The 27,452-nt window shown below is 38.5% G+C and overlaps 1 protein-coding gene across 1 annotated transcript in view; it reads left to right on the forward strand.

Annotated features, from left to right (window-relative positions):
* Window positions 1-27,452, forward strand: part of cnot6l (CCR4-NOT transcription complex, subunit 6-like) — a 77,757-nt gene that overhangs the window by 31,177 nt on the left and 19,128 nt on the right. Inside the window, exons 2-8 of the mRNA XM_063043544.1 lie at window positions 4,036-4,158; window positions 4,906-5,092; window positions 8,601-8,686; window positions 10,754-10,843; window positions 11,754-11,822; window positions 18,331-18,488; window positions 24,013-24,167. Of these exons, the coding sequence (XP_062899614.1) occupies window positions 4,047-4,158; window positions 4,906-5,092; window positions 8,601-8,686; window positions 10,754-10,843; window positions 11,754-11,822; window positions 18,331-18,488; window positions 24,013-24,167 (857 nt within the window). The 5' untranslated portion in view covers window positions 4,036-4,046. The remainder of the gene's footprint in view (window positions 1-4,035; window positions 4,159-4,905; window positions 5,093-8,600; window positions 8,687-10,753; window positions 10,844-11,753; window positions 11,823-18,330; window positions 18,489-24,012; window positions 24,168-27,452) is intronic.

Below are 27,452 nucleotides of genomic sequence, written 5' to 3' on the forward strand. Positions count from 1 at the left end.
ATCAACCTTTACCTTATCCAGTCGGCCCTCCGTATCCGTGGGTTCTGCATCCGCGGATTCAACCAACCGCGGATCAAAAATACTGTACGGGTTTCCCCTGCTATCTGAAAGTAGAGCGGAAATAGCGTAAAGTGAAGAAGCAATTACCGTTAATTTATATGGGAAAAATTTTTGAGCGTTCCCAGACCCAAAAAATAACCTACCAAATCATACCAAATAACATATGTCCTAAAATAACACTAACATATAGTAAAAGCAAGAATGATATGATAAATACACAGCCTATATAAAGAAGAAATATGTATGTGCGGTACAGTGTAGTTTCACTTACCAGAATTTGGAAGACAGCGAGCATACTGGAAGGTTCATGCATTTTTCTATCAAAGAGTTCTTTGTAAGCACTCAAAACATCCTGCAAACCTGCCCTAAAACCTACATGCCCTTTCAAAATTAAGGTCATACTTTTCTGCAATCATTACAGCACTGACAATCGTAGCGAAAATCTCACGCAGTTCAAAGCTATGGTGTGCATGCTGCCTCTATAATGGCTCGCTGCAAAACAAACGCTGAATGCTATTTTCACTGAGGTAGCATCAGCGTTCCCAGACCGAGCTACGATGGTTGTGTCTGTACTGAACATGTACAGACTTTTGTTTCTTGTCATTATTCCCTAAACAATAACAGTCTAAGAACTATTTACATATCATTTACATTGTATTAGGTACTATAAGTAATCTAGAGATGATTTAAAGTATACGGGAGGATGTGCTTAGGTTATATGCAAATACTACGCCATTTTATATAAGGGACTTGAGCATCCACGAATTTTAGTATCCGAGGGGTTCCCGGAACCAATTCCCTGTGGATATGGAGGGCTGACTGTATATGCCCAATGATAGTTGTCATTTCTGGTCCTAATGCCCCGAATATACCCTGTGGCAGTTAATATCAAAACTACTTGCCTCATAGTTTGGTTCTTGGTGGTTTTGTGGTAGAATAAAATCCTTAGTTTGTTTTTAAAAACTTGTACTGAGATGGATTCTGTGTATAGAAAGAGTTATGGTATGGATAAGACTAAATCTGTAAAATAGACAATCAGTAAATGTTTTGGCTAAGTAATTTTTTTAATGGGTCTCCTTCTCCAGTTTTTTCCACATTGAATTCCCGAAAGTGTACAGCTGATGTCTTGGGATACCCTATCATTTCCCTGCACACCCTTTCCTATTAATAGTATAACATGAATATTGAGAAATTGATATCATCAGGAGTTGCCTTGGGCAGGGGACTACAATGTTACCTCAGGATCTAAGAAATGTCATTACGGTATTTCTAATCAGACACCAGCAAGGAAACTTGTTGATTAAAATCTAATGTTCTCTGTAAGCTAAAGTTCTTAAAATCATTCTCAGAAGTTATATAATTTAAGCGAAACTTTGCGGTTGTAACAACAGTGAAGTTGATAGGATTCACAGCCATGATGTGAAGTAGGAAGCCAGTTGTGGATATGAGCATTTAAACACTGAATTCCAGAAGTTCATGTCACTAGTTCTACTGATTGTGTTTTGGAGTGTCTCCAGGATAGTTGGTGTTGATGAGAATTTCAGGGATTTACAAACACGTATCACTGTAAAATATCTTAGAAGTGTTAAGCATTGATGAATGAGGTGTAAACATTTTTGATATGGATTGAATCTTTGTTATAGTTTAGTGAAATCTCTGGCCCTAAAAGGAAATTAACTTAAGGCATGAAGATTGTGATATATTTACATTCCCCTTAATATTTTATATTATAATATATTTATGTACCAGTTTTATTATGCACCCCTGGAAATGATTGGGATACTTGTGCATTTTGTTTTCTGTTTGCGGTCAGTGAAAATTCTTTATATGCATTCAGGTGCACTGTACCTTGCAAAAATGGCTGTTTTCATTAATTTGCTGGTTAAAAACTCAAGTTAAAATTGTCAATAATGTCTTGCAAAAGAATTAGACCTAAATATTGTCAACTTGGATGTTTTACTTTAATCCTCCTCATCTGATCAGTGTCTTTCACTGTTTTGTGTCATGTACAAATGCTGGCACTTCTGAATCGTATATACCTTCTATAGTTCTCTATGGGGCATATTATTAAATGGCTTCTGAAAATGCAAATAAGATAATTTTCTGACTTAAGAGACAAAGCTAATCAGTCCATATAGGTGCAACACGCACAAAATGCTGGAGGAACTAAGCAGGCCAGGCAGCATCTATGGGGAAAAAAGTACGGTCACCTGCAGCATTTTGTGTGTGTTGCTTAAATTTCCAGCATCTACAGATTTTCTCTTGTTTGTCAGTCCATATAGGTTCCAGGCATGCAAAAATAAATATTTGAGGCTAAATTGTTAACCAAACTTGAGGCAAGTTTTGCACTGCTGACTTGTCTCCTACATTTATTGCTTTGTTTCCTATATAGTGAATTAGTTGTAACCATGTTACAAGCTTAGGCAGCAGATTTTTAAATATGTAGTTATAATTGAAATTTTCATGCATTATGAAGCAGAGTAGTCCTTCTATTTTTAATGAGATGTCAAATAACACTCCGTATCAGCTGAATCAAAATAATCCTTTCCTTCAAAATACTGTAATACTACAAATGAACTTGAGTGGCTTGCGTGCCTAATGCAGAAGAGCAGGAACTCTTTTGCTATAAACTGAATTCATCAAAAGGAATGCTCACTAGGGACTTAATGTGACTGTCAAGTTGTCAGTGTTTATTTACACTATTTATTTATTTTTGAAACTTCCAGTGATTTTTAAGTCTTCTCCTGTACTGTTGTTCCGAAGCAGCAAATTCCATGACATAGGTCAGTGATAATCAATCTGATTCTTTTATATACAGTTGGCCCTCCTTATCCGCGAGTTCCACATGCGCGAATTCAATCAGCCGTGAATCGAGAAAACCCGGAAGTGCTCTTCCAGCACTTGTTGTTCGAGCATGTACAGACTTTTTTTTCTTGTCATTATTCCCTAAACAATGCACTATACCAACTATTTTGCATAGCATTTACACTATATTAGGTATTATAAGTAATCTAGAGATGATTTAAAGTATATGGGAGGATGTGCGTAGGTGATCGTGGACCGGAATCGGAAAAAAAAACGGAAGTTCTCTTACTAAGTAAGTTGGAACAGGTACATCCAGTATTATTTAGCGTCAGTTAGTCAAACGTTTGTCTTAGTATGTAGTATATATTTTACCTTTCTATGCATATAAAACACTTAAGAAACATATGTTTCAGCGCTGGGTCGGGAACAAAAGTTCCCGAGCTCGATCCAGTGACAGACTGCTCCCAAGCGCGCTCTCCATCTGTGCCGGGTTGATGTGGCAGATCAAAAACCCAAAACCCAATAACTGAACCACTGCGTTGCTTAGTAATAATTGTAGCTTTCATCGGGGCAGAGCCTTTCTCACTTTATCCTTTAAAATTGTTCCGATCATTGACCGACTGTAGCCTAACGCTTTTACAGTGACCGATGGCGTTTCATCTCTTTCTGATCGCTTTATTATTTCCACTTTATTTTCAATCGTGATCGTGATTGTTTTCGTGAACAGAAACACTGCGGATTCAGAGCTCCGCCGCTGGGTCCTAATGCCCACCGCACTGAGACAGGTTAAATAAGGTCCAGGGTTCCACTGGGTCCCAAGGTCAACAGTATTGAGACAGAATGAATAAGGGACTTGAGCATCCGCATGTTTTGGTATCCGTGAGGGGTCCCGGAACCAGTCCCTTGCAGGTAAGGAGGGCCTACTGCAGTTGAATTTTGATCCATCTGACCATCTTGTAAAGAAAATTACACTAATGTTTAAGTGTTTGGCAGTGTGCTGGAATCAATACCAGTGTCTTGAGATTGTGCAGATGCTAATTAAAGCTATAAATTTGACGTTGCACTGTCATATGATGTAAGATTTTCAGTTTCATGTTGATAATAGAAATGTAAATAAAGGAGAAAGGTATTGCCATTTGCATTGAGAAACCAACAATTTTTCTTTTCTAGGTTTAATAGGAATGTCAAAAGAAAAATATGATCCAAAAGATCTACGTAAAATATATGCAATCATGTCATTAGAAGAGGCAGCTAATGGGAAGAAATCACACTGGGCAGAATTGGAAATCTCTGGTGAGTAACTGTGGCTCTGCCAAATGCTGCCATGCTTCCCTCATGGGGTGTAAGGATCTTAGAGCAAATGCTGGCAGTTATTTGAAGCCTTGAAAGTTGATGTGAAATTTGAAATGTAAAAATTCATCTTTTGAATTTTCTTTAAGGCATAATATTTTTGTTCCATTTTAGAAATGCCATAATGCACCAGTTGCATTGCATATGGTCCAGACTGGCAAGTCATTGTTTGAAAATTTGTTATGCACAGTTGTCCAGTCACTCTAGATTAGATGCAGAGGTTATTCATCTGGGAAATGCCCTCCTCTTGTGTATTGAACAGTTGGTCTTGGTTTTGGTGGTAAAAATGCTAAAAGTGGCATCCACATTTCAAGGCCGGGAATAGAAAAATCTACTTAACCTACTTTTGTCTGGTGTATCATAAGGGTATGATTCGACTTGACTCCTACCTTACTTCAAGATTCTGACCAGCAAATAACATAAAGTACAATAAAAGATCCTTCAGCGAAATGAAGATTAAAGCCAAACTGCTAAGCCATTTATTCTGTAATTGCAGAGATGCCAGTGGTCTGGCTGACTGCAAATGTTTTTGTTAACTTGTGATTCTCTGTTAAAATGCAGATAATCTGAGAAATCCACTGTCCGACAAATACTTAATATAGCCAGCATATATGCAATTATTTTAAAAATTTAGATCTAGGTAAACTCCCTAAAATATTTTTATATTTCAATATTCTTTTCTTCATATAGGTAAAGTGAGGAGCTTGAGTACTTCACTGTGGTCTTTGACGCATTTGACTGTGCTGCATCTGAACGACAACAACCTTACACGCATTCCACCTGATATTGCCAAGCTCAATAATCTAGTTTACTTGGATCTATCCTCTAATAAATTGCGCAGTTTACCAGCTGAAATTGGAAATATGGTGTCACTCAGGTAAGTGACTAAGATCAATTTTCTCTGCAAGCACAGTAGCTTCTATAAGATTAAAGTTGTGGACTTAACTATTTTGCAGTTCACAATTGAATTACTATGAATTAAGTATATGTCTAAGGTCGTGACTGAAGTTCTATATATAAAGGTGATCTCAATAAAAAATAAATGGTCCTTTGATTCTCAATATTATAAGTTTTGTTGCTGCTGCTTTAAAAATTAAGAATTGCTTTTAGTATGTTTTAAAACAATCTGAATGAAACATTCAAATCATGTGACTGGTAGGAATATGTTCCAGATGTTCCCGTAACTGAGTGCCATTGCTCTGTTCTGACTAATAAAAATGAAGGTTAGTTTCTAACTTCATGGGGCATTTGGAACTGCAATTCTCTTTTTAGCTTTTTCCTTTTGTTGTAGTTGCTCATCAGAAGACTTAAAAATGAAACTATACCAATTCAGAAGTTCCAGGAAACGAGTGGATACATAAAGCCTGGTGAGACAGTAATGCAAAGTCCATTGAAACATAAAGCTTAAAACCCAAAGAACAGAAGTCTCTTTCTCCTGTGCATCTGTGGAATTAGAGGTGTGTACTAGAATTCTGGAAGAATGCAGTATCAAACCAACATACAAACCAAGTGCAGCATCACCAGGAAATACTCCAATGTTGAATCAAAAATTGCAGTGCAAAAGTGGAATTAAAACTTTAAAAAATAGCTACCCAGTAACATCATCTGCTTGAGGTATAAAAGTTGCTGGGATAGCTGAAAAGAAATCAGTTTAACAATTTGGAACTTACAGACCTTGAAGTAGGAAAATAGAGTTGCTGTACATTTACCTAATCCTACAACACTTTGTGTAAAGAAAATAAGCTGAAGTCATTGCCTGCTACTCCAGGAGAACTGATAGGAAGAGGGGATGGTTGAGCATAGCATACTGGTGAGGAAAGCCATCAATGAGGAACAAGAAGTGAATGGCTCTCAAAGTTGCCTTTATTGTGGGTTTGTAGAATTCCTTAATATACTGAACGTCGTGTTGACATTTGGTATCCTTCAATTCCTAAACATAGTATTTTACCTGAAAAAATTAAATGTTTCCATTTTACTATAATGTAAATGAGTTCTTAAGTGGCATTCATAGCCAAGAAACCCGATTGGTTACTAATGGTTCAAATGTCTATTAACACTCACAGAGCAACATTGAGTGTAAATCTGTTTAAAGACTAGCAATGAAAATGTAGTCACTGTAAATTTCAAGCCTATTGATTTGTTCATTCTAAAAGCAAGCTGGATGAATTCTGCAGAGCTTATTGTAGTGCAATAGCAGTGTTTATTGTGAGACCCAGTCAAGATTTTAAAAAACCTTATATAAGGTAAGGTATTGCATTTTCTAGCTATTCCAAATTGTAAAAGTATTTTAAAAAATTTTCGAACCAAAGAATTCATTAAAGACTTCAGTCCAAATTTCCCGAGATCCTTGAAAAGAAGTCTTGTAGATCTCTGCAACATTTACTAGTCAACATCGTCTACTTGCATTATCAGAATCTCCATTTTATGTGAAATCTACCCATTTGAACATGATCATACCAGTGCAAAGCTCTGAATGGAGGCAGGATCTGGCAGAGTTGTTCCATATCTTTGGTTGTTCTCAAGACATACGGCAGTGCTTGAGCCAAAATCAGGTTTCAGCCCCTGAATGGCTTTGATCACAAACTGGAAAGTGGAGTGACATCTAATTCATTCATTGCCATCCAAAGTATCTCCAGTGTTGTCTGCCAGTCACGAGACCAGCAACATGGATGTCGATTTTTGAGGCATGGATAATGTAACCAATTGGCAAACAATTCCATACTCTGTATGTGAGGAAGTATGGCTGCTCCTTCAGAGACATAAACTTCATAAAGTAGAATCATGGTCTATCATGGTTCAAGATTTGTATCTTACAAAATAATATCATTTTTATTGCTCTGCATTTGAGAGGAATTTCTGAATATTTGCATCGCTGCAGACTCTGAAGATTAGCTACAACCTGGACAATAGTATCTACGCGAATTGAGTACTTGTTCTTGACACAGAACTAGTCAAATGAATGTTCTCTGCATCTTGGTGACTTGTATCAAGAAAAGAAATAGGCGTGACAAGCCCACACTGAATTCTAAGAGCACACAGTAGGTTTATATCATAGTTCAACTCCTGTGGACTTGCCCAGGGTAACCTTGCTCAACATCTGAGACAAGCAGTGACTTTGCCTCCAATACCTTTTGGGTTATCAGTCAGGCATTTTTGACAAAGGCCTTGGTACAGTCTCAGGAAGATAATATGGTGCATTCTCTGGGTTAAAGTCTGAAGGACCTCTGCTTGTGAGTATGTTTCCTTGTAGTTTAATGCATTTCTCTTAAGACGTCCTTCCTGAAGATGCAGCTGCGGGTACTTCCACAGTTATCAACAGAATTCAGGAACATGACTTTGCTCTTGGAATGCGGAAAAAAGACATTTTTTCAAGATAGTATTTGTGCAGAACTAGTCCCAGCAAGGGATTTGGAGTGGTTCCATGCAGTGGGGAGGTTGTTAATAATCAGGAAGATTGTGCTGTTATTTTTGTTTGAGCAATTATTTATATTATTGGGCAGATACAAGTGCTATAGATACATTTTGGTTAGAGGGACATTATGTTTTTTATACCTTGAGCATTGCGGCTAAGAGGCCAGTGCACGTGGGCTTCGGTATCTATTCAGCCACTTGAAAATGTTCTGTGAAATGAATCAAATAGGCTGGAAACAGACACCAATGAACTGGCAGATCTTGAGAGAAAGCCATGTGGGATGCTTTTTAGGTAAAAGTATTTGGAACCGTTTGTTTGTCTCTTGTACTTGTATTGAGCTTATCAAGATTGGAAATGAGAAATGGTCATGGAATCTCCTTGTGTTATTGCCAGGTAGTCCAATGATTTAACTCAATGGATATGATAGTACTGTAGAATAATAACACAATGTTGATTGTGGGCTATTTTGCTTATTGGCATGCTGCTCTGGGTATTTAGGATATAGGAAGCCGGGCTGGAGAAATGCAACAATCACTGGGTGATATTTTTAAAGGGTTTCACTGATACTTCAATTTTTAAAGAACCATTATGTAATGGTACCATACTATCATTGTGTTTTGTAAATAGGTCACTCCAGCGTAGTGGCAGTGGCTTTAAAAAAGAAATTAATATTAAACTTCTTGAATTATATAAAGCAAAAATGACTGGAGTGGAGTTGTATTTAACATCAGTAGTTAGGGATTCAGAGGCACAGCAATCTGTGGTTGATTTAAAAACTTATGTACATAAAGATTACAACAAGGCTAGAGATGGTGGGACAATATCCCTGTCCCATGATTCTGGAAGCCATTGACCTTTGCCTGATTATGATGCTACTTGATACAAAAAATCTGAAATTTGAAAAGTAGCATTTGGGGAAAAACATGAAAAGCTGAACAAAAGTCTACATTGAAGCTTTTTTACTCTTTTACAGGGATTTGCTTTTAAATAACAATCTGTTACGGGTTTTGCCTTACGAGCTAGGACGACTGTTCCAGCTACAAACCCTGGGGTTAAAAGGTCAGGCCTGATGAGTATCTTCTTTCATGTATCCTATCTTGTAACTTATAACTTTTGGAACTTAAAAATATTGTTGAATGCTCTTTTAAAAAAAAATACATTGATCTTAACTGTTGGTAGTATATGCTTTATGACCATCTCATAACATCACTTATGTTTACATATTCATTTATTCTGAAATACACTTTCAGTTTAAAAGCAAAGCTGATGTGATCAAGTGAAAAAAGGTGGTCATTGTCTAGGAACTTCTTATGCAAAGTAGTTCAGTTTTAAATAAGTGAAATGAACTCAGATTTTTTTTTTCTCTGTATCATGTATTTCATTGCACTGCCACCGTAAAGTTAAGAAATATCACGACATATGCCGGTGATATTAATTCTGATTCTGCTCTGTAAAATGCAATCTGTTTCAGAATTTTTTTTGGTGTAGTTCCTTAAAAGTGCATTTGCTGTGTGACCTCTGTCAAAGCCACATGTTTGAAGAACACAGCTGCTAAGTTTATATATATTATAAGTAATATATATTTATTTATATACACACATTCTTTCTCTCTTTTTTTTCCCTCTGTACCTCTGACTATACTCCTTGCCCATCCTCTGGGTTTTTTTCCCCCCTTCCCCTTTTCCTTCTCCCTGGGCCTCCTGTCCCATGATCCTCTCATATCCCTTTTGCCAATCACCTGTCCAGCTCTTGGCTCCACCCCTCCCCCTCCTATCATTTTGGATCACCCCCTCCCCCTCCCACTTTCAAATCTCTTACTAGCTCTTCCTTCAGTTAGTCCTGACGAAGGGTCTCGGCCTGAAACATCGACTGTACCTCTTCCTAGAGATGCTGCCTGGCCTGCTGCATTCACCAGCAACTTTGATGTGTGTTGCTTGAACTTCCAGCATCTGCAGAATTTCTCGTGTTAATGCTAAATTCCCTACTGTCTTGCAGTTTTGTAGTTTATAAGAGTACAGTTCAAAATATTTCTTGCCTTGTTTCTATTTTGTTTACTGTTTGACATGATTTTCAAAGTTTGTTTCTCCAACGTAGTTTATCTAAGGGTGTTTTTCCAGTATCTGTGTGAAATCTTCTAATCCCCCTTCTAATCTTCTAATATTAACACATCATCAAAGAGTTACTGCACTAATTATAAAGCAAAGTACTTTATACTTTATTGTCGCCAAACAATTGATACTAGAACGTACAATCATCACAGCGATATTTGATTCTGCGCTTCGTGCTCCCTGGAGTACAAATTGATAGTAAATTTTAAATATTTTAAATTATAAATCATAAATAGAAAAGGGAAAGTAAAGTAGTGCAAACAAAACACAAAAAAAACGAGAGGCAGTTCTGGATATTTGGCGAATACGGCCCAGATCCGGGTCAGGATCCGTTCAGCAGTCTTATCACAGTTGGAAAGAAGCTGATCCCAAATCTGGCCGTATGAGTCTTCAAGCTCCTGAGCCTTCTCCCGGAGGGAAGAGGGATGAAAAGTGAGTTGGCTGGGTGGGTCGTGTCCTTGTTTATCCTGGCAGCACTGCTTCGACAGTGTGCGGTGTAAAGTGAGTCCAAGGACGGAAGTAATTGTGTTGTTTGAAATGTGCAGAAGTATTTTTATGTACTTTTTGTGCTGTATACTTTTAGCTATAGAAGGATACAAGCTAATGTTTGTCTAACTCCTGGAATCCTTACATTTCACATTATTAATCAAATTAAAATGAAATCTGAATCCATGCATTGGAAAGTAATTTCTCGGTGATTAGGGAAACGTGTAATTCTTTCAATAAATATCATTTAGTTTCATTATTTTTATACCATTATTATTTTCAGCATCGTGGTCGCTAATTCCTCTGTTAAGATTATAAGTCGGTGCTTTTTGTCAATTTTGCCCTAGCTTCTCAGGTTTTTGCTAGCTGTGATCAGTCTTTTTTGATTTTTGACTCCTTATTCACCTTGCCTGCTGAGTTGTGATTGAGAAGTAATTTATAAGGGAACTAACAATAATAGATATCACTTTTTTTTTCAGCCTTATTATCAACATACGGAATTTAATGGGATTTTAATATTTTCTGGTGACAGGCAATCCTTTGTCACAGGATATCTTGAACCTCTATCAAGAACCAGATGGAACAAGAAAGCTACTGAACTATATGCTTGATAATTTAGCAGGTATATCAATGAGATCCTTGCACTAATATCTTAGCAATATTTTGTTACTGCATTCATTTTTAAAATTATTACATCTCTGGATTTTTAAAGTCACAGTCATAGGATCATCCAGCATGCAAACAGGTTATTCAGCTGACCATGTTTGCGCTGACCAGTGCACATCCATGCGTGTTAAGCCTATCTTATAACACTTGGCCCATTGCTTTCAATGTGAGGGCAATTTAAATGTTCATCTGGACATCTCTTAATTGCTGTCAACAACTTTGCCTCCCTCACTTTCTCCTATGATACATTCCCGATTTGTGCCACTCACTGGGTGGTAAAAAGATTCCCCTCAAGCCCCCTTCAGTCTTATGTCCTCTAGTTTTATTTACCTTTGATAAGGGAGAAAGATTTTTGTAGTTTACCTTCTCTATAACCCTTCATTATTTTATATACAGTCCATCAGTCATGTGCCCTCTTAACCTCATCCAATCCAGGGAAGACAGACCTAACTTCTCAAGTCTTTCCCCATTACTAAAACACTATCTTGTTTTAGTGTAGGGCAACATCCTGGTGAATCTTCTTGGTGAATCTTCTCTACACTTTCTTCAGCATTATCCCATTGTGAGACTTTCAGTTTAAAATTTGTTGTGAAAATAATGTTAAGTCTTGAGATATGATGTTTTTCACTCCCAGTTTTGACCTTCCATTGTCCCTTTCTCACCAAGCCAAAATACACCTCTTAAATGAATCAGAAAAATAAACAACATAAACAGGTTTTGTTTTTTGAAATTTCCAGTGAATGTTTTGGAAAAATGCTGTTCCTGATTGTGTATTCTCTTGTTTCAATCCTGGTGTTGTCAGAGCATGGATTAAATAAAATTTTAAAAATTGTATTTTAAAGAGAGCTTTTATTTTTTCTCCCAAGTTCATCCAGAGCAGCTTCCTCAGCGACCTTGGGTCACATTGAAGGAGAGAGACCAAGTGTTGCCAACAGGTAATATAGTATAAACTTGCATTATTTTAGAATTAAATTGATGATGTAGTGGATTTTCACAGATTCCTGGCTGCTTGAGTAATATGAAAGGGTTGTCATGCATTTTAATTGATTTATTTAATTGATTATTAACCTTTTTTTTTGAAGAATTTGATTAATTTAGTAGAAGTATTTTATGTCAGCAGTTAACAGCTGAAAAAGAGATTTGCATTTATATGCTGTTTTTTCACAATTCCTGGCTGGTCTGAAGCACTATGTGGTCAGTTATACAATACTGTGCAAAAGTCTTAGGCACATATAGAGACAAGAAATCATACAGCACAGTACAGACCCTTCGGCCCACAAAGCTGTGCCGATCATGTCCCTACCTTACAGCTACCTAGGCTTTACCCATAACCCTCTATTTTTCTGCGCTCCATGTAGCCATACAGGAGGCTCTTAAAAGACTCTATGGTTTCCGCCTCCACCACCGCTGCCGGCAGCCCAATCCATGCACTCATCACTCTCTACGTAAAAAAAAAACTTACCCCTGACATCTCCTCTGTACCTACTTCCAAGCACCTTAAAACTATGCCCACTCGTGCTAGCCAATTCAGCTCTGGGGAAAAGCCTCTGACTATCCACACAATCAATGCCTCTCATTATCTTCTACACTTCTATCAGCTCACCTCTCATCCTCTGTCGCTCCAAGGAGAAAAGGCCGCGTTCATTCAACCTATTCTCATAAGGCATGCTCCCCAATCCAGGCAACATCCTTGTAAATCTTCTCTGCACCCTTTCTATGGTTTCTGCGTCCTTCCTGTAGTGAGAGGACCAGAACTGAGCACAGTACTCCAAGTGGGGTCAGACCAGGGTCCTATATATCTGCAACATTACCTCTTGGCTCTTAAACTCAACCTCACGGTTGATGAAGGCCAATGCACCGGATGCCTTCTTAACCACAGAGACAGCCTGCGTAGCAGCTTTGAGTGTCCTATGGACTTGGACCCCAAGATCCCTCTGATCCTCCACACTGCCAAGAGTCTTACCATTAATACCATATTCTGCCATCATATTTGACCTACCAAAATGAACCACCTCACACTTATCTGGGTTGAACTCCATCTGCCACTTCTCAGTGGCAGATAGCTCAGCTGCCTAAGACTTTTGCACAGTACTGTATTTGTCAATGTGGAGTAGAGAGCAAGTTTGTAAATCCGGCAGAAGCAAAGGATGTTGGGAATGGTGAGGGTGGGACACCGCGGGAGGGGTGTGGAAAAGGTGACAGAGAAGGAGTTCCAGGGGTGGGGGCGTTGCGGCCCTGAGAGGTCATTTGTTTCCAAACAATTGGTTTATTAATCATTACAGAACATCTTTCTGGTGCTTCCTGCTCCCGCACCTCTCCCTTCCCCTTTTTCCAACCATGATTGCCCTCTCCCTGCCCCCTTTCTACTCTCGGTTCACAATTGAGATCCATTTCGGAATCCTGTTTATCATCACTCACATAAGTCATGAATTTTTTTTTTGTGTGACAGTACAGTGCAATACATAAAATTACTACAGTATTGTACAAAAGTCTTGGGTACCCTAGCTAAATATATGTACCTAAGACTTTTGCACTGTATGGTGTAATCTTGGAATTACTATTGTAACCTAGGAAATAAAGCAGTCCATATGTTGACAGCAAGCTCCCACAAACAACAAAGTGATGGTGACCAGTTATTATTAGTTAATTATGGTTAAGTGAAGCAAAACATGGGGAATAGTTTCCTTCATTGAAATAGTGCCTGGATGTGCATTTAAGAGAGCAGATAGGTTATGGTTTAATATGTCATGTGAATGATGACATCTCTTACGGTGCAGTACTTCCTCATTGATGCAATGGTCTGTTGACTCATACTTGTTTTCAGAACCAGTTTGCCAATGTTGCTGAAAATAGCAGTGTATTCGATAATAGAAAGGAAGTTTCAGTAAGATGCCTATGGCCTGGTTAATTGAGCATAAAAGTAGCAAGTGGAATTCAGTCTGCACAAGTGTGAGATAATTTGTGGAGGGTTGTCAAGGAATACATGATAAATATGCGATACTTGGGATAAGGAGTGGAACCACTCTTGAAATGCCTTTTAACAAATTGCTTTAAGGTCAGAACATAGATATATAGGGTGGTTAAAGAAAGCATGGAGTACCTTCTTTTATCATTTAGAGCCTGGAATATGAGGAAAGGCATCTTTCAGATGCTAATTGCAGCAGTTGTTAGATTTTAGAAGCAAAGTGGTTAACACTATATGTTATAGGCCAACACGCAGTAAAGAGAAAATGGAGGAGCAGGTTTTCATGAAAATTATTTACCTATATTTTCTGCAGAGTGCTGGTGTCTGAGGGAAGTGGAAGGTGGAGATTTCAGTTACCCCAAAATGATTAGGATATTGTTGAAGGTCAGAAATGGTAGGCTTTGCTAGATGTATTTACTGGAGTAAAAGGCATGAAAGGACACAGAATACTCAGAGAGGGTTATGAACCACAGGCAGAGCTCCCCTGATCAAATGTAAATGTGAAGTGAGTATATGGTTCTTGCCATGTGAATAATAATTTGAGAGGATAAAATATTTAGCTGACGGGAGAAATGAGAAAGGAAAAGAAGACGTGGGAAAAGAATGCTTTTAATAGAAAAAGGGAAACCAAAGAGCAGTCTGCAGACATGTAGTGGGAGGGTTGAACCAATTAAGGATAAAAGAATTGCAAAGAAGCAAAGTTAAATTAGGATCTTAAAGGAGTACTCTTTTTGGTCAATCTTAAAGGAGAGTATGTGGTCAACTGGGGAGGGGGGAGTCAAGTGGAACTAAAGGATGGTGGGAACATTAATTCAGATATACTGGAAGGGCTGACCATACTTAACCTCATCTGATGGGATGCATCTGAGGTTACTGAGGGGAATTAACACTTGGAAGCATTGTCCTAATTTCCCTTCTAGATCAACATCCTGAGTATTAAGACAAATTATACTAAGCCAGTTCAAAATGGACACCAGACTTCTGAAACAAGTAATCTACTCCAGTAACGCACATCAAAGTTGCTGGTGAACGCAGCAGGCCAGGCAGCATCTGTAGGAAGAGGTGCAGTCGATGTTTCAGGCCGAGACCCTTCGTCAGGACTAACTGACGAGCAACTTTGATGTGTGTTGCTTGAATTTCCAGCATCTGCAGAATTCCTGTTGTTTGAATCTACTCCAGTTCGTAACACAGCTAAAGATTTTCAGAGGTAGCAAATGCTTCAAACCTTGTTCTTAATGCCTTCTTGGGAGGGATGCTAATACAATGTCCTCATTGCCTCTTGATGTAGGCCTTGTATTAGCCACTTCAGAACACACAGAAAAGGAATGGAAATGAGTTATCCTTGTATCATGACAAACAGCTTGAGGAAAATTTCCTTCGATAAAGAGAAGCTGTCAGAAGATTAGAAAATGGCAAATGGGACTTTTTGTTTTTTAAAAGGAGTGCATGGAAATATGTAGCCACTACAAGTCAGTTAGTTTAATTTCTCTTGTGAGCAAGCAGAGTCACAGGCTGGCTCAGATCATCAGGGTTCTCGGCCTGATGTTGCCTGACCTCAATAGTTGCCATCCTAACAGATATATTTGGGTAAAACTTCTCCCCGAAATATCTCCACACTAATTACCAACTACGCAAAATATAAGTTATGGATACCAGTTAAACATCACGTACATAAAAACCACAAGAGTATGTACTCCACAATCTGCCATCGTGATGCCTGCTTGCATTACACTCTCAAAATGCGTATGCTGAAATGTAGCTCCCCCAGTGAGTATACACGCCCCACTCTGGCGTTCCGTCCAAATCGTTGGGAACCACTCTTCGCAACTGGTGACTCTGCCTCACCGAACTAACACGAGTTTCATCTCTTACGTAAGCACATATGCATGCGCACACCACGTTTATATCTACTAGTTCAGCTCTCCGTATTTGTGATACTTCGTGTTCTCATATGCCACCGACCCGAACAGATCGAAGTCTGAGTGCTAACTGGCCACACAATGGGTCACAGAAGTATCCAGGAATTTGAAGCTGCCTACCCTTCCCACTGCTGATTCCTTGAGGACTGGTGTGTGTTCTTCTAACTTCTTCCTGAAGTCCACAATCAGTTCCTAGTTTTGCTGATGTTAAGTGCAAGGTTGTTGTTGCAATACCACTCAACCAGGCAGTGTGTCTCACTCCTGTGTGCCTTTTTGTTGCTATCTGGGATTCTGCCAACAACAGAAGTGTTTTCTGCAAACTTATACATGGTGTCTGAGCTGTGCCTAGCCACACCATTATGTATAGAGGGAGCAGAGCGGTGGGTTATACATGCATCCTTGAGGTGCACCAGTGTTGATTGTCAGCAAGGTGGAGATGCTGTTACCAATCCACAGTGATTGTGGTCTCTTCAGTACTGAGGGAATGATGCTCTTGAACACTGAGCTGTAATCAGTAAACAACAGGTATTGTCCAGGTGGTCAAAGGCCGAGTAGAGAGCCAGTGAGGATTAGGTGGAGGTCTTGAGGTTGTTCTCTCAATCAAAAACAGCTGAGCAAATATTTGATAGCGATATACAGATTGTTCCTAATAGTTGGAAGAACTTTGTTACACAGGTAAGCCCTGATTAGGCACTCACTGCACAAAGGAAAGATGGCAATAGAATCTGTCACATTTTTCGAAGGAGGTTTGAATAGACACAGGTAAGTAATTGGCTGACCCATGAGTTAAGATGGGAGACTAGGACTGATGGGATTCCTTTACTTGGAGCAGGCACTAAGTTGAAGGGCAGAATGTACCCTCTCTGTTCAATTCTCTGATTCCAGTTGGGATGTAGAACTCAATGTCTGAAAGAGTTGTGAGGAAGGAAAAAGAAATCCTCGTATTTATAAGATACCTGAAAAAGTATTTGAAGGCCTTCGTTTCAACTAACTTGGGTTACTTCCAAGTCCCATCTTAATTGCAGCACTTTTGGCTGCCACGGGCTGAGTTATTGCCACCTCACGCACTCTATTGAGTCTTGATTTCATGATCATATTTGGAGGTGAAAATTCCAGCATGTGAATTCATTGATGCCCAGTAATTGAGTTAAAATTGAAGTCTGCTGCAGTGTTTATCCTGCACTAAAAGTGAGTTTGAAATGCATTATTTATAGTTTTTTTTTCAATATTGGTAGGAGACTTCCAATACAGGATTGCAATTAGCAGTTTGTGTAAAGTACAAGATGAACAACACTAGACACGATTGAGAAATGAAGACTGTTACTGTGCTGTCTAATGAATAGCTCATTGGATAACTATTTGGCAAAATTCCTCTGTGATTCTGGTGTAATTTGTAAAGACATCTGATTCTTGATGAACCATAATGTTAGACTCGTACTTCCATCTACTGCAGAAATGTTGTCATGCTGTTCCCATTCAATTGTGTTGTGTTCATTAGTTTTCTTTTGCCTTTCCCTCTTAAAGCAATACCTAGAGGAGCTTTTAAAGAACCATAAATTCATTGATTTGGTTGATTAACTATTTCTCTATTTTTTCACTGTTAAGTTTCATGAACACAAATCTACTTAACTGATTATGTTATGTTTACTTGGCACTGTGTGTTAGTAATCGGCTTTAGTCCATTAAGGAATATGAACTTTTATGGATTGATTTGAACTACTTTGGAAAAGTGGCTGAGTATTGAATTTCCTGATGAATTGTGTTGTCCTGTGCACATGACAACATAATTTCTTGCAATGCATTGACCAAGGTAGCAGATCAGACTGTCAGATCATCAGCAGCAGTTCGTGTTAGGCATCGAACCCTGGTAGATTCTCTTTAATTGTTCACTCCCCACAGCTTCCCTAGACCTGACCCTCTCTACCTCCTCTTTCCTGCTACCAACCTTCCATTCATCCAAGCTCTCTGCAATGCATGATAGTGTGTACTGTGGCTAAACAGTGTAATTTTTTCAGCAACAATTATACTGTTAACAGCAATAGACAATTTTGTTTCTTAAAGTCTGATAAAACTAGTTTTCTTGATGAACATATATAAAGTATGGGTATCTCTTATGGAATATAGCAATATCAGAAGCAGGTGTTTTTTTTCCCCAAGGTTATTGATCAAGTACTCAAATACAAAATTAAAGGAACTCCAGTTATGGAACATATATTATATCTGATCTAATAGTGGTTTATGTTGATGGTATTGTTATGAATTGAAGAATTACAATAAAAATATTTATTTTGCATTTAATCTGAAGTCACACTAATGTTCTTTTATTAAGTTAGCATGTTTGTATTTTTGTGAACTTTGTAATTTCTAATAAATCATCCTTGTGCATTTTTGGGTCACAGTGATATCAATCTGTAACGTCCATGTAGTTTTGTCTTTAATTCTGCATGTATATTAATTTTATTGCATGTTTTATTAATTGTTCCATCATATCCAGTGAAATCCCAGTGTTGAACTGATGATGGTATACACCTTTTAATGATGTATGGATTTTCTTTACAGCATTGTTCACTGTCATGTGTTATAATGTTCTATGTGACAAGTATGCTACAAGACAGCTGTACGGCTACTGCCCATCCTGGGCTTTGAACTGGGAGTACAGGAAAAAAGGGATCATGGAAGAAATCGTAAACTGTGATGCTGACATCTTAAGCCTTCAGGTAGCCAGATATGCATTAAACAAATGTTATTCCTCACTGCCAACAATAAAAAAGAAAAGTTGTAATAATTGATGAGGGAGCTCTATACCATTCATATACATGATGGGGTGGCTAAATACCACAGTGTTCAATATTCAAATCCGAGGTAGAATGGTTGAGTTTAGATTGTAACTTGCAACCATTGTGTAGGAAGGATGATGATGTTCAAGATTTGTCTCCCTTTGCTACTCAGGATGAAGAAGTGAACAATGTGCACTTGTTTCCATAATCCGAACTCCCTTTTTAATGTTGTCTTTTGATCATGTTTCCAAGAAAAATAAAATTATCACATCTGCATTTATTAGCTAAGTACCTCAAGGGTCTACATAGGGTTATTATTAAACAAAATTTGAAGCCGAGTAAGATGATGATATGGCTATGACTGATGCAGTTGGTATGTTTTAGTAATCTGAAAATAAAAAGGTTGTTCAGAAGCAGGTGAGGCCCCCAACAGAAGATCACATTTGTGGAGTTGAGGCTGAAGAGGTCAAAAGAGAAAGAGTGCAAATGGAGGGTTTTAGGGCTAGATTTGCCTAAAAAATATGGTAAGAGAAGGCTATGCGTGATCAGAATTTCAAATCTAAGATGTTAGTGCAGATTTGTAGGTCTGAAGTTCATCTTGGTTGAGAAAAGGAACTAAGCTTATGAACAATCTACTTTAGTTTCATGGAGAAACAGTTGAATGGAAAGTATTAATTTTTGATGGCCTGAAGAAATGGTTTAAGTCTTGTCAGTTTTTAGTCCGAGAACATTTTGGCTTATCCAGTACACAAGTGCTTATCTCAGTTCTCATCATATCCAAAGGGCTCAGTCCATGGCGGGAGTGGGAACCTGATTTGGAGTGGTTCAGATGTGTTCCAGGAATGATTGGGAACCTCAAGAAAATGGCAGCCAGTCAATTCTTAGCATCCAATCAATTTAAGTGTTGTATACTCAATGCTTTCTGTGTCTTCTACTTTATCCCAGGTTAACTACATTGAGTGCTAAACCATGAAACTGCAGTGACAATTCCAGACATGACTTTAGCATAGTGTTATTATGCTGCTTTTTCAATTACCTCTCCCTTTAATTAATAATAATTGGATTCTTCTGCAAAATCTGCCTATGTTACATTGATTTGTTTGATATTTGTCTTTTGTATAGTTACAAAGTTCTGAATGGAAAACAATAAATAGATGCTATAATACCACAATGGGATGTGGTGTAGAACTGAAATGGAAATTCTTTCTATTTGAAAAAATATATACAGTTGCAAGAAAAAGTTTGTGAACCCTTTGCAATTACCTGGTTTTCTGCATTAATTACTCATAGAATGTGGTCTGATCTTCATCTAAATCACAATAATAGACAAACACAATCTACCTAAACAAGTAACACACAAACAATTGTATTTCTTCTCTTCAATACTGAGTATGCCATTTAAGCAATTACAGTCTAGGTTCAAAAAAAGTATGTGAACCTCTGGGGTAATGCCTTCTATAAAAACTATTTGGAGTCATGTGTTCCAATCAATGAGATGAGATTGGAGGTGTGGGGTGTAGAGGTGCTCTGCCCAATTTTATAAAAAAAAGACACACAAAGTCAGGTTACTGACAGAGCCTGCTCTTCTCAAGAGTTGCTTATGTGCACCATGCCTCGATTAAAACAGCTTTCAGAGGATCTTAGAAGAATTGTAGAGAGGCATGAAGTTGGAAAAGCCTACAAAAGCATTTCTAAAGACTCCAGTGTTCATCAGGTACACAGTAAGAGAAATTGTCTGCAAATGGAGGACATTCAGTACTGTTGCTACCCTCGCTAGGAATGGGTGTCTTGCAAATATCACACCAAGAGCACGACATGCAATGCTGAAGGAGGAGAAAAAGAATGCAAGGCTAACCCAAAAGACCTGTAGAAATTTCTAGAGCTTGCTAAGGTCTCTGTTCATGTGCCACTAAAAGAAAAGCACCGGACAAGAATGGTGTTCGTAGAAGGACTGCTTTCCAAAAAAATCATTGCTGCACATCTCAAGTTTGCAAAGGACCACCTGTATGTTCCACAATACTTCTGGAATGATGTTCTGTGGACAGGTAAGACAAAAGCTGAACTTTTTGACCGAAATGCACACTGCTATGTTTGGAGGGAAAAAGGCACTGCACACCAACACCAAAACTTCATCCCAACTGTGAAACGTGGTGGAAAGAGCATCATAGTTTGGGGCTGCCTTGCTGCTTCAGGGCCTGGCAGCTTGCCACCGTTGATGAAACAATGAATTCCAAATTGCATCAAGACATTTTACAGGAAAATGTCGGGGTAGCGGCCTATCACCTGAGGCTTAATAGAAGTTGGATGATGCAACAAGACAATGATTCAAAAGATGAGTAAATCAACAACAGAATGGTTTAAAATGGAATGGCCAAATCAGAGTCCAGACCTTAATGCAAGTGAGATGCTGTGGCATGACCTGAAGAGGACTGTTCAAGCAAGGTATCCTGAAAATATTGATGAACTGAAACAGGTTCGTACATAGGAAAGGTCTAAAGTTCCTCATTTGCTGTTGTGCAACTGATTATATAGGCATCCGTTAGTCTCATAAGACCATGGATTTGCGCCTTGGAAGGTTTCCAGGGCACAGGCCTGGGCAAGGTTGTATGGAAGACTAGTAGTTGTTCATGCTGCAAGTTTCCTCTCTCCACGTCACCGATGTTGTCCAAGGGAAAGGCACTAGAACCAAAATAGCTTGGCACCGATGTCGTCGCAGAGCAATGTGTGGTTAAGTGCCTTACTCAAGGGCACACACGCTGACTCAGCCAAGGCTCGAACTAGTGACCTTGAAATCACTAGACGAACACCTTAACCACTTGGTCACACGCCAACATGTCTGATTAGCAGCTACAGGAAATGTTTGGTGGAGGTTATTACTGCTAAAGGAGATTTTACCAGTGATGAAATGCAAGGGTTCACATACTTTTTCCAGCTTGGACTGTAGATGATTAAACAGTGTGACCAATTTTCACATGAAAACTACAATTGTTTGTGTGTTTAAACACGCAAACACGAAGAAATCTGCAGATGCTGGAAATTCAAGCAACACACACAAAAAATGCTGTTGAACGCAGCAGGCCAGGCAGCATCTATAGGAAGAGGTACAGTCGACGTTTCGGGTCGAGACCCTTCGTCACGACGTGTGTATTAGTTTAGGCAAATGTGTCTGTTTATTATCGTGACTTAGATGAAGATTGGACCATATTTTATGAGTAATTTATGCTGAAAACCAGGTAATTGCCAAAGGTCCACAAACTTTTTCTTGCAACTGTAGATGTACCTTGACAACTGCTCAGTTTTTGTCATTAGACCTTTAAGAGATTATTTCTACTGTCATCTTTTCTTGGCAACAAAGCCCATTTTAATAACCTACTTTGAGAATGGAGGAGTATTTGTTCACTGTTTGGTAAATCAGGTACAATATTGTCACTTTGAGAAGCCATTTATATACTTCTCATGTTCACAGATTTTAACAGATCAAAGAAGAGGGAAATATGGCTTTTTCCCCCAGTTACTCCTTTTGGTATCTGTTGCAAAATATTATGCATTTGAAGTCAGATATTTTTCTTTAAGAATAAACATGATAAATTGAAGGATGCGTAATTAACCATCCAAAAGATGTCATATTGTTAAGACAATGGTGTACTTTGCACTCCCTGCCATTAATTAAGAAGTTTGTAATAGTTCCATTGTAGAAGAGGAAGTAATATTTGATAGCTTTACATTTAGTGAAGTAATTTAAAAATTTGATAGTGCTTAGGTTAGGAAGGCAAACTAGTCTGAAGGTGTTTCAATGGAAATGTGGCCACACAATTAAAGAACTACAAATGTAGTCAACTATTAATAAGCAAAGCTAGTTACTTGTACTTGTGAGAAGCTGAAAATCCAGGACCAAGTTAATGATTACATGAAAAATAGTTTAATAATAACCCATTGTAGATTTATTGAAGGTATGTTACGTTTGCTTGACTTCCAGTTTTTTAAGTGACCTTTTAAAGTGGTGGTTAATGTGTATGCGAACTTCCAAAAGATGTTTTGTAATATGGTATATTTCAGATAGTGTCAAAATGAAATCTAATGGCAGTTAAAAGAGCACTGCTAATGTGAATACACAATGGTCCAGGGGACAATAGCAGAGGATGGCACTGATCTCATTATCAGACATGAAGGAAGTATGTGTTGGCATCCTTCAAGTGTGATTTCTGGAACTACTTCATTTTTTGATATGTTTCAATGACATGGTTTTCAATACATTGAAGACACAAAACGTGGAGATGAAGAAAGTGGCGTGATTAGTAATGAGCTGCAAGAGAACGTGGGCTGATTGGTGAAGATCTTAGCAATATGGCAGATGCAGTGATGTGGTTTGTTTAGGTGGGAAGAATGAAAACACATCTGTACAGAATGGTATACATTTAGAGGGAGAGAATGAACAGATATTAGGGACTCAAGGGATATAGGGAGAAGGCAGGATCAGCATACTGAAATAGATTATTAACAGTGATCTTGTTGATTGGCAAATCAGGCTAAGTTTTAAATAGTCTACTTTTATTTTCTGGGTTTTTTTGGTATATGTCACCTGGACAAATCTTTGAAGCTGATAGAAGTTAAAACTTTTTAATAAGGGACCTTTTGAACTTAATAAATACAAGAGTATTCTGCTTGGTACTACCCCACAGGATGCCAGTTCATTTTGATACTCTTAGCCACCCATTGCAAGCACTTCCAGGTAAGTATCCTCTTTCAAAAATAAAAGGAATCCATGAACTGCTGTGCCATGAACCTCCTGCATTTTGTTTCCACTCCTGACAGCACCTCCTCGATGTGTTGATAGACTGCTTGAATCTTACAGTCCTTCATCAATGTCGTAGAAGATGTAATTTCGCTTCCTTCCTCTGTCCTTTCCCTCTCCTCTCCTCTCTTCCCTTCTCCTTTGCTCTCCATAACAGAGTCTTTAAGCTGGGAAAAGCTGTGGTGCAATCATGCAATCAGAGAAAAAGCTGCAGAATCCAGTCAGTCAGTATATCAGATAGCTGCAGACAATCCCCAGCAATGAATTCTGTTCATTATGGTGGTTGTTGTGCAGTATCAAAGCTCAACATTTCAGTTTTGAGCAGTCAGACTTCTTCCCTTTGCTTGTTTAACATTTGCTTTCACAGGAAGTTCCTATACACTGAGCAATGGGCAAATTATTGGTGTGACAGAGCAAGCAGAGGACATGGACTTGTGTCAGGTTCTTGGCATAGCAGCTTGCAGAGGCAGAGCGGGCAGGAGCTTGCACTATGTTCCTGACATAGCAACAGGGAGGACTGGGATTCTCACCTGATTTCTGGCACTGTAACACTGTCAATTAATGTCTCTCAATAGGTCATCTACTATAAATATGTGTTCAAATTGTTCGCCATTTAGCTTTTTTGGTCTTGATAGATTTTCAAGTTTTACGAAGTTCTTTTTTCTTTAATAGGAAGTAGAAACGGAGCAATACTTTAATCTCTTTCTGCCTGAGTTGAAGCAACGAGGCTATGATGGGTTCTTCTGTCCAAAATCTCGTGCCAAATTAATGTCTGAACAGGAAAGGAAGCATGTAGATGGATGTGCAATATTCTTCAAAACAGAGAAGTATGTTTAGCATTTTGGATATGAAATAGTCTCTGTTACAGTGAGCTTCTGATGAAGAGAATTTTAAATTTGTTAACTTAGAAATCTTGATATTTTCACAATGGGCACTATATTTGAAGACATTAACTTCATTCATCATGTATGTCTAAAATGGTTGCTATGATTGACAAAGCCACTTGCTAATCCAGTGTAAGGAATTTATAGATTTTATGATACATCCACTAGAATTAAAGTCCATAATCACAATTTGGTGGTAAGCTGGCAGGTGTTGTGGCTCATGTTTATTTGAAAATGTTGCTTTGCCTGGCTGGGTGTTCTCGTATTCTGTCAAGAAAATGTAATTTGTAATAGGTGTATTTTCAGATGTGGTTTGTTGCAACCCTTGTGATAATATAGTTGAAGATTTTCTTGTAAAAAGAAGAATTCAAGGGCATGTTCATTGTAACTTATTCTGTCCTTCAGCCAAAAGTAATTGTGGTACAGTGTAAGCAGAAGATTGGGGCTGCTGAGTAGAGATGGTGAGCCAGAAGTTTAAGCTTAAATGACAAAGTACAAATTGTTCTGAAATCTGGAAATATTTGGAGAAGCTTGGTGATTTTTTTTACCCAGTCCTGATGCATCCTTGAAGTTGGTTTGAAAATGCTCCTACTCCATTATTCATTTTTGCCAGTTAAGCTCCAGCTTTTCTGCCAATTTTACTGAACTGTGGTACTGAGTATATTGCTTGTAAGTTAGCATAAGCAATAGGATCACACTTTATTGAACTTTTATACACTTTATAGTTTTAGGTTATTGAACCATATTGCACATGCAAGATACTTAGAAATTTGAAATTCATGAAGCTTTTCCGTTTTCAGTGCACTTCTGCCATGGTGTAACATAGAGCTCTGTAACTGATGGGTAGGGCTACTTTCTGTATTTGTTCCAGATTTCCAGCTTTGGTAGTTTTTACGTTTCTTTGCTTTGTTCTCAATGGATGTTGCCTAACCTGCTGATTATGTTCAATATTTTTATTTGTCATGTTCTGTTTCTCATCACGTTATTTTCCTTTCTCCTTTCCTGTTTCAATTTATCTCCTTTACATCTCTGACAGACAAGTAGGCCTAATTAATTAACCTTCAAAATCCTCTTCCCAGGCAGCATAGCCATTACGAGTGGACCCACAATTCTGCAGATGCTGGAATCAGCAAAAATAAAACTGCTGGAGGAACTTGTCTGGTCATGCAGCATCTGGAGTGAAATGGATAGTTGACATATGGTTAAGATCCTCTAGTTAGACTGAAAGCTAGAGGAGGTAGCCAGTATAGAAAGGTGAAGAGAAGGGCAGAGCAAGAGCTTACAAACAATGGATTGATCCAGGTGAAGAGAAGTGATAGGCAGATAGACGGGAGAGTGGAAATAGTGACAGAAGCAGGGAGGTGATAGGTGAAGGCAAGAAGGGGATGAAGATATTCAAATTTAATAGGAAAGGAAAATGGAGCATAGAATTAAGTAAGGGAAGTGTGGAGGGCAGATGGGAATAGTGAGGGATGGGAGCCAGTGGTAAATTGGTTTATTATTGTCTTGCATACAGTTCATATCGATCATTGAGATACTACATGGTAAAACATTGAGTGCAGAATTATGATTATTACACTAACAGAGAAAGTGAAATAGGCAACAAGATGTAAGGTCATAACAAAGTAGATTGTGAAGTCAAGAGTCCATCTAATCATTCTATAGAGCTGTTCAATAATCTTGTAGCAACAGGATGGTAGCTGTCTATAGGCTTGGTGGTTTATGAGCCTGCAAGGCTTTAGTATCTATTGCCCAAAGGGAGGAGGAAGAAGAGAAAATTATGCTGGCTTGCTTTACCGTGGCAGCAGAGTCCATGACGTGAAGGCTTGTTATTGTGAGGTGATGAGCTGTGTCCACAATTCAGCAGTTTCTTGTGGTCATGAGCAGCGCAGTTGCCATACCAAGCTGTGATGCATCTGGACAGGATAATTGCTATGGTGCATCCATTTAATATTGGTGAGTATCAAAGGGAACATGCCAAATGTCTTGATTCTCCCAAGGAAGAGACACTGGTGAGCTTTCTTGGTTTTGGTGTCAACCTGGTTGGACCAGGGCAGGCTATCAGCTTGTAGAAGGAGTATGTGGGTGATAGGTGGGTAGAAGAGCGGTGATGGGGCCTGAGTTGAATGTAACAAGAAGGTCGAAAGTTGAAGTAAAGTTTATTGTCATAAGCTCAGGTAGATGAGGAGAGAGAAATGGGAATTGGGGTGGTTTGCCTGATGCGGGCTCCTGACCTGATACATCAACCGTCTCTTGCTGCATGACTCACCAGTTTCCCCATAGCTTGTTTTGCTTCATTCCAATATGTTATAACTCATATTTACAGTTATAGTAATTATATTCCACTAGCTGAGTGAACTCTTGATTTTTACATAATACTCTACGCCAGATTGTTGCAAAATTGCATTCGAAGCTATTGTGTCTTGGATTTGGATTCTTTTTTTTCCCCTAAATTCTTTCTGAGATTTCATGTTTAGACTATTTCAAATAAGTCATTCATTTGGCATTTGTAGACTTGGACATTTGATTTGCTTCCCTCTAAATTAGTGATTCCCAAAGTGTGCAATATCCCCCCCCCCCAGTGATAGTAGGAGTTTCTAAGGGGTGGGGGGTGGTACTCAGTAGCAAGGGGACAGTTGAGGGATTACAGGCTTAATTTAAGAAATGAATTACTTTTTATAAACCTTTGATCCTAAATGTTTCGTAATTGATTACAATGATCATAGAATCACCTCATCTCTTGCTAACTTCTTTTAGACTTTGCTTGAAGCTTGTACTATAAAACATATACAGGCAGATGCTAAAGAGCAAAGCTCCAGAGATTAGGAAAGCAGAGGTTGGGTGGAAGAGAAGTGACTACAGGATTGGTGGACTGGGCTGTGTTCAAGGACTCATCTGTGGATCAGAATGAATATACCATGGTTGTCATGGACTTTATAAAAATAGACGTAGACAAGTGTGTCCCCACAAAATCATTCAGTCTTCTCCAACCAGAAGCCCGGATTGAGCCATGAGATTCGCAGTCTGCTGAGGGCTAGATTAGAGGCATTCAAGTCTGATGATCAAGAAAGTTATAAAAGGTCCAGATACAATCTCTGGAAAAGTGGTAGTTCTCGACTAAACTTAAATCAATGAAGACAGCGCTCAATGCAGGGCTTAAATGCTGTCACCTCTTACAAAATGAAATCAAGCAACATAGATGAGAGCAAGACTTAATTTCCAGGTGAG

This window comes from Mobula hypostoma, chromosome 3 (assembly GCF_963921235.1).
Source record: "Mobula hypostoma chromosome 3, sMobHyp1.1, whole genome shotgun sequence".
Taxonomy (NCBI): Eukaryota; Metazoa; Chordata; class Chondrichthyes; order Myliobatiformes; family Myliobatidae; genus Mobula; species Mobula hypostoma.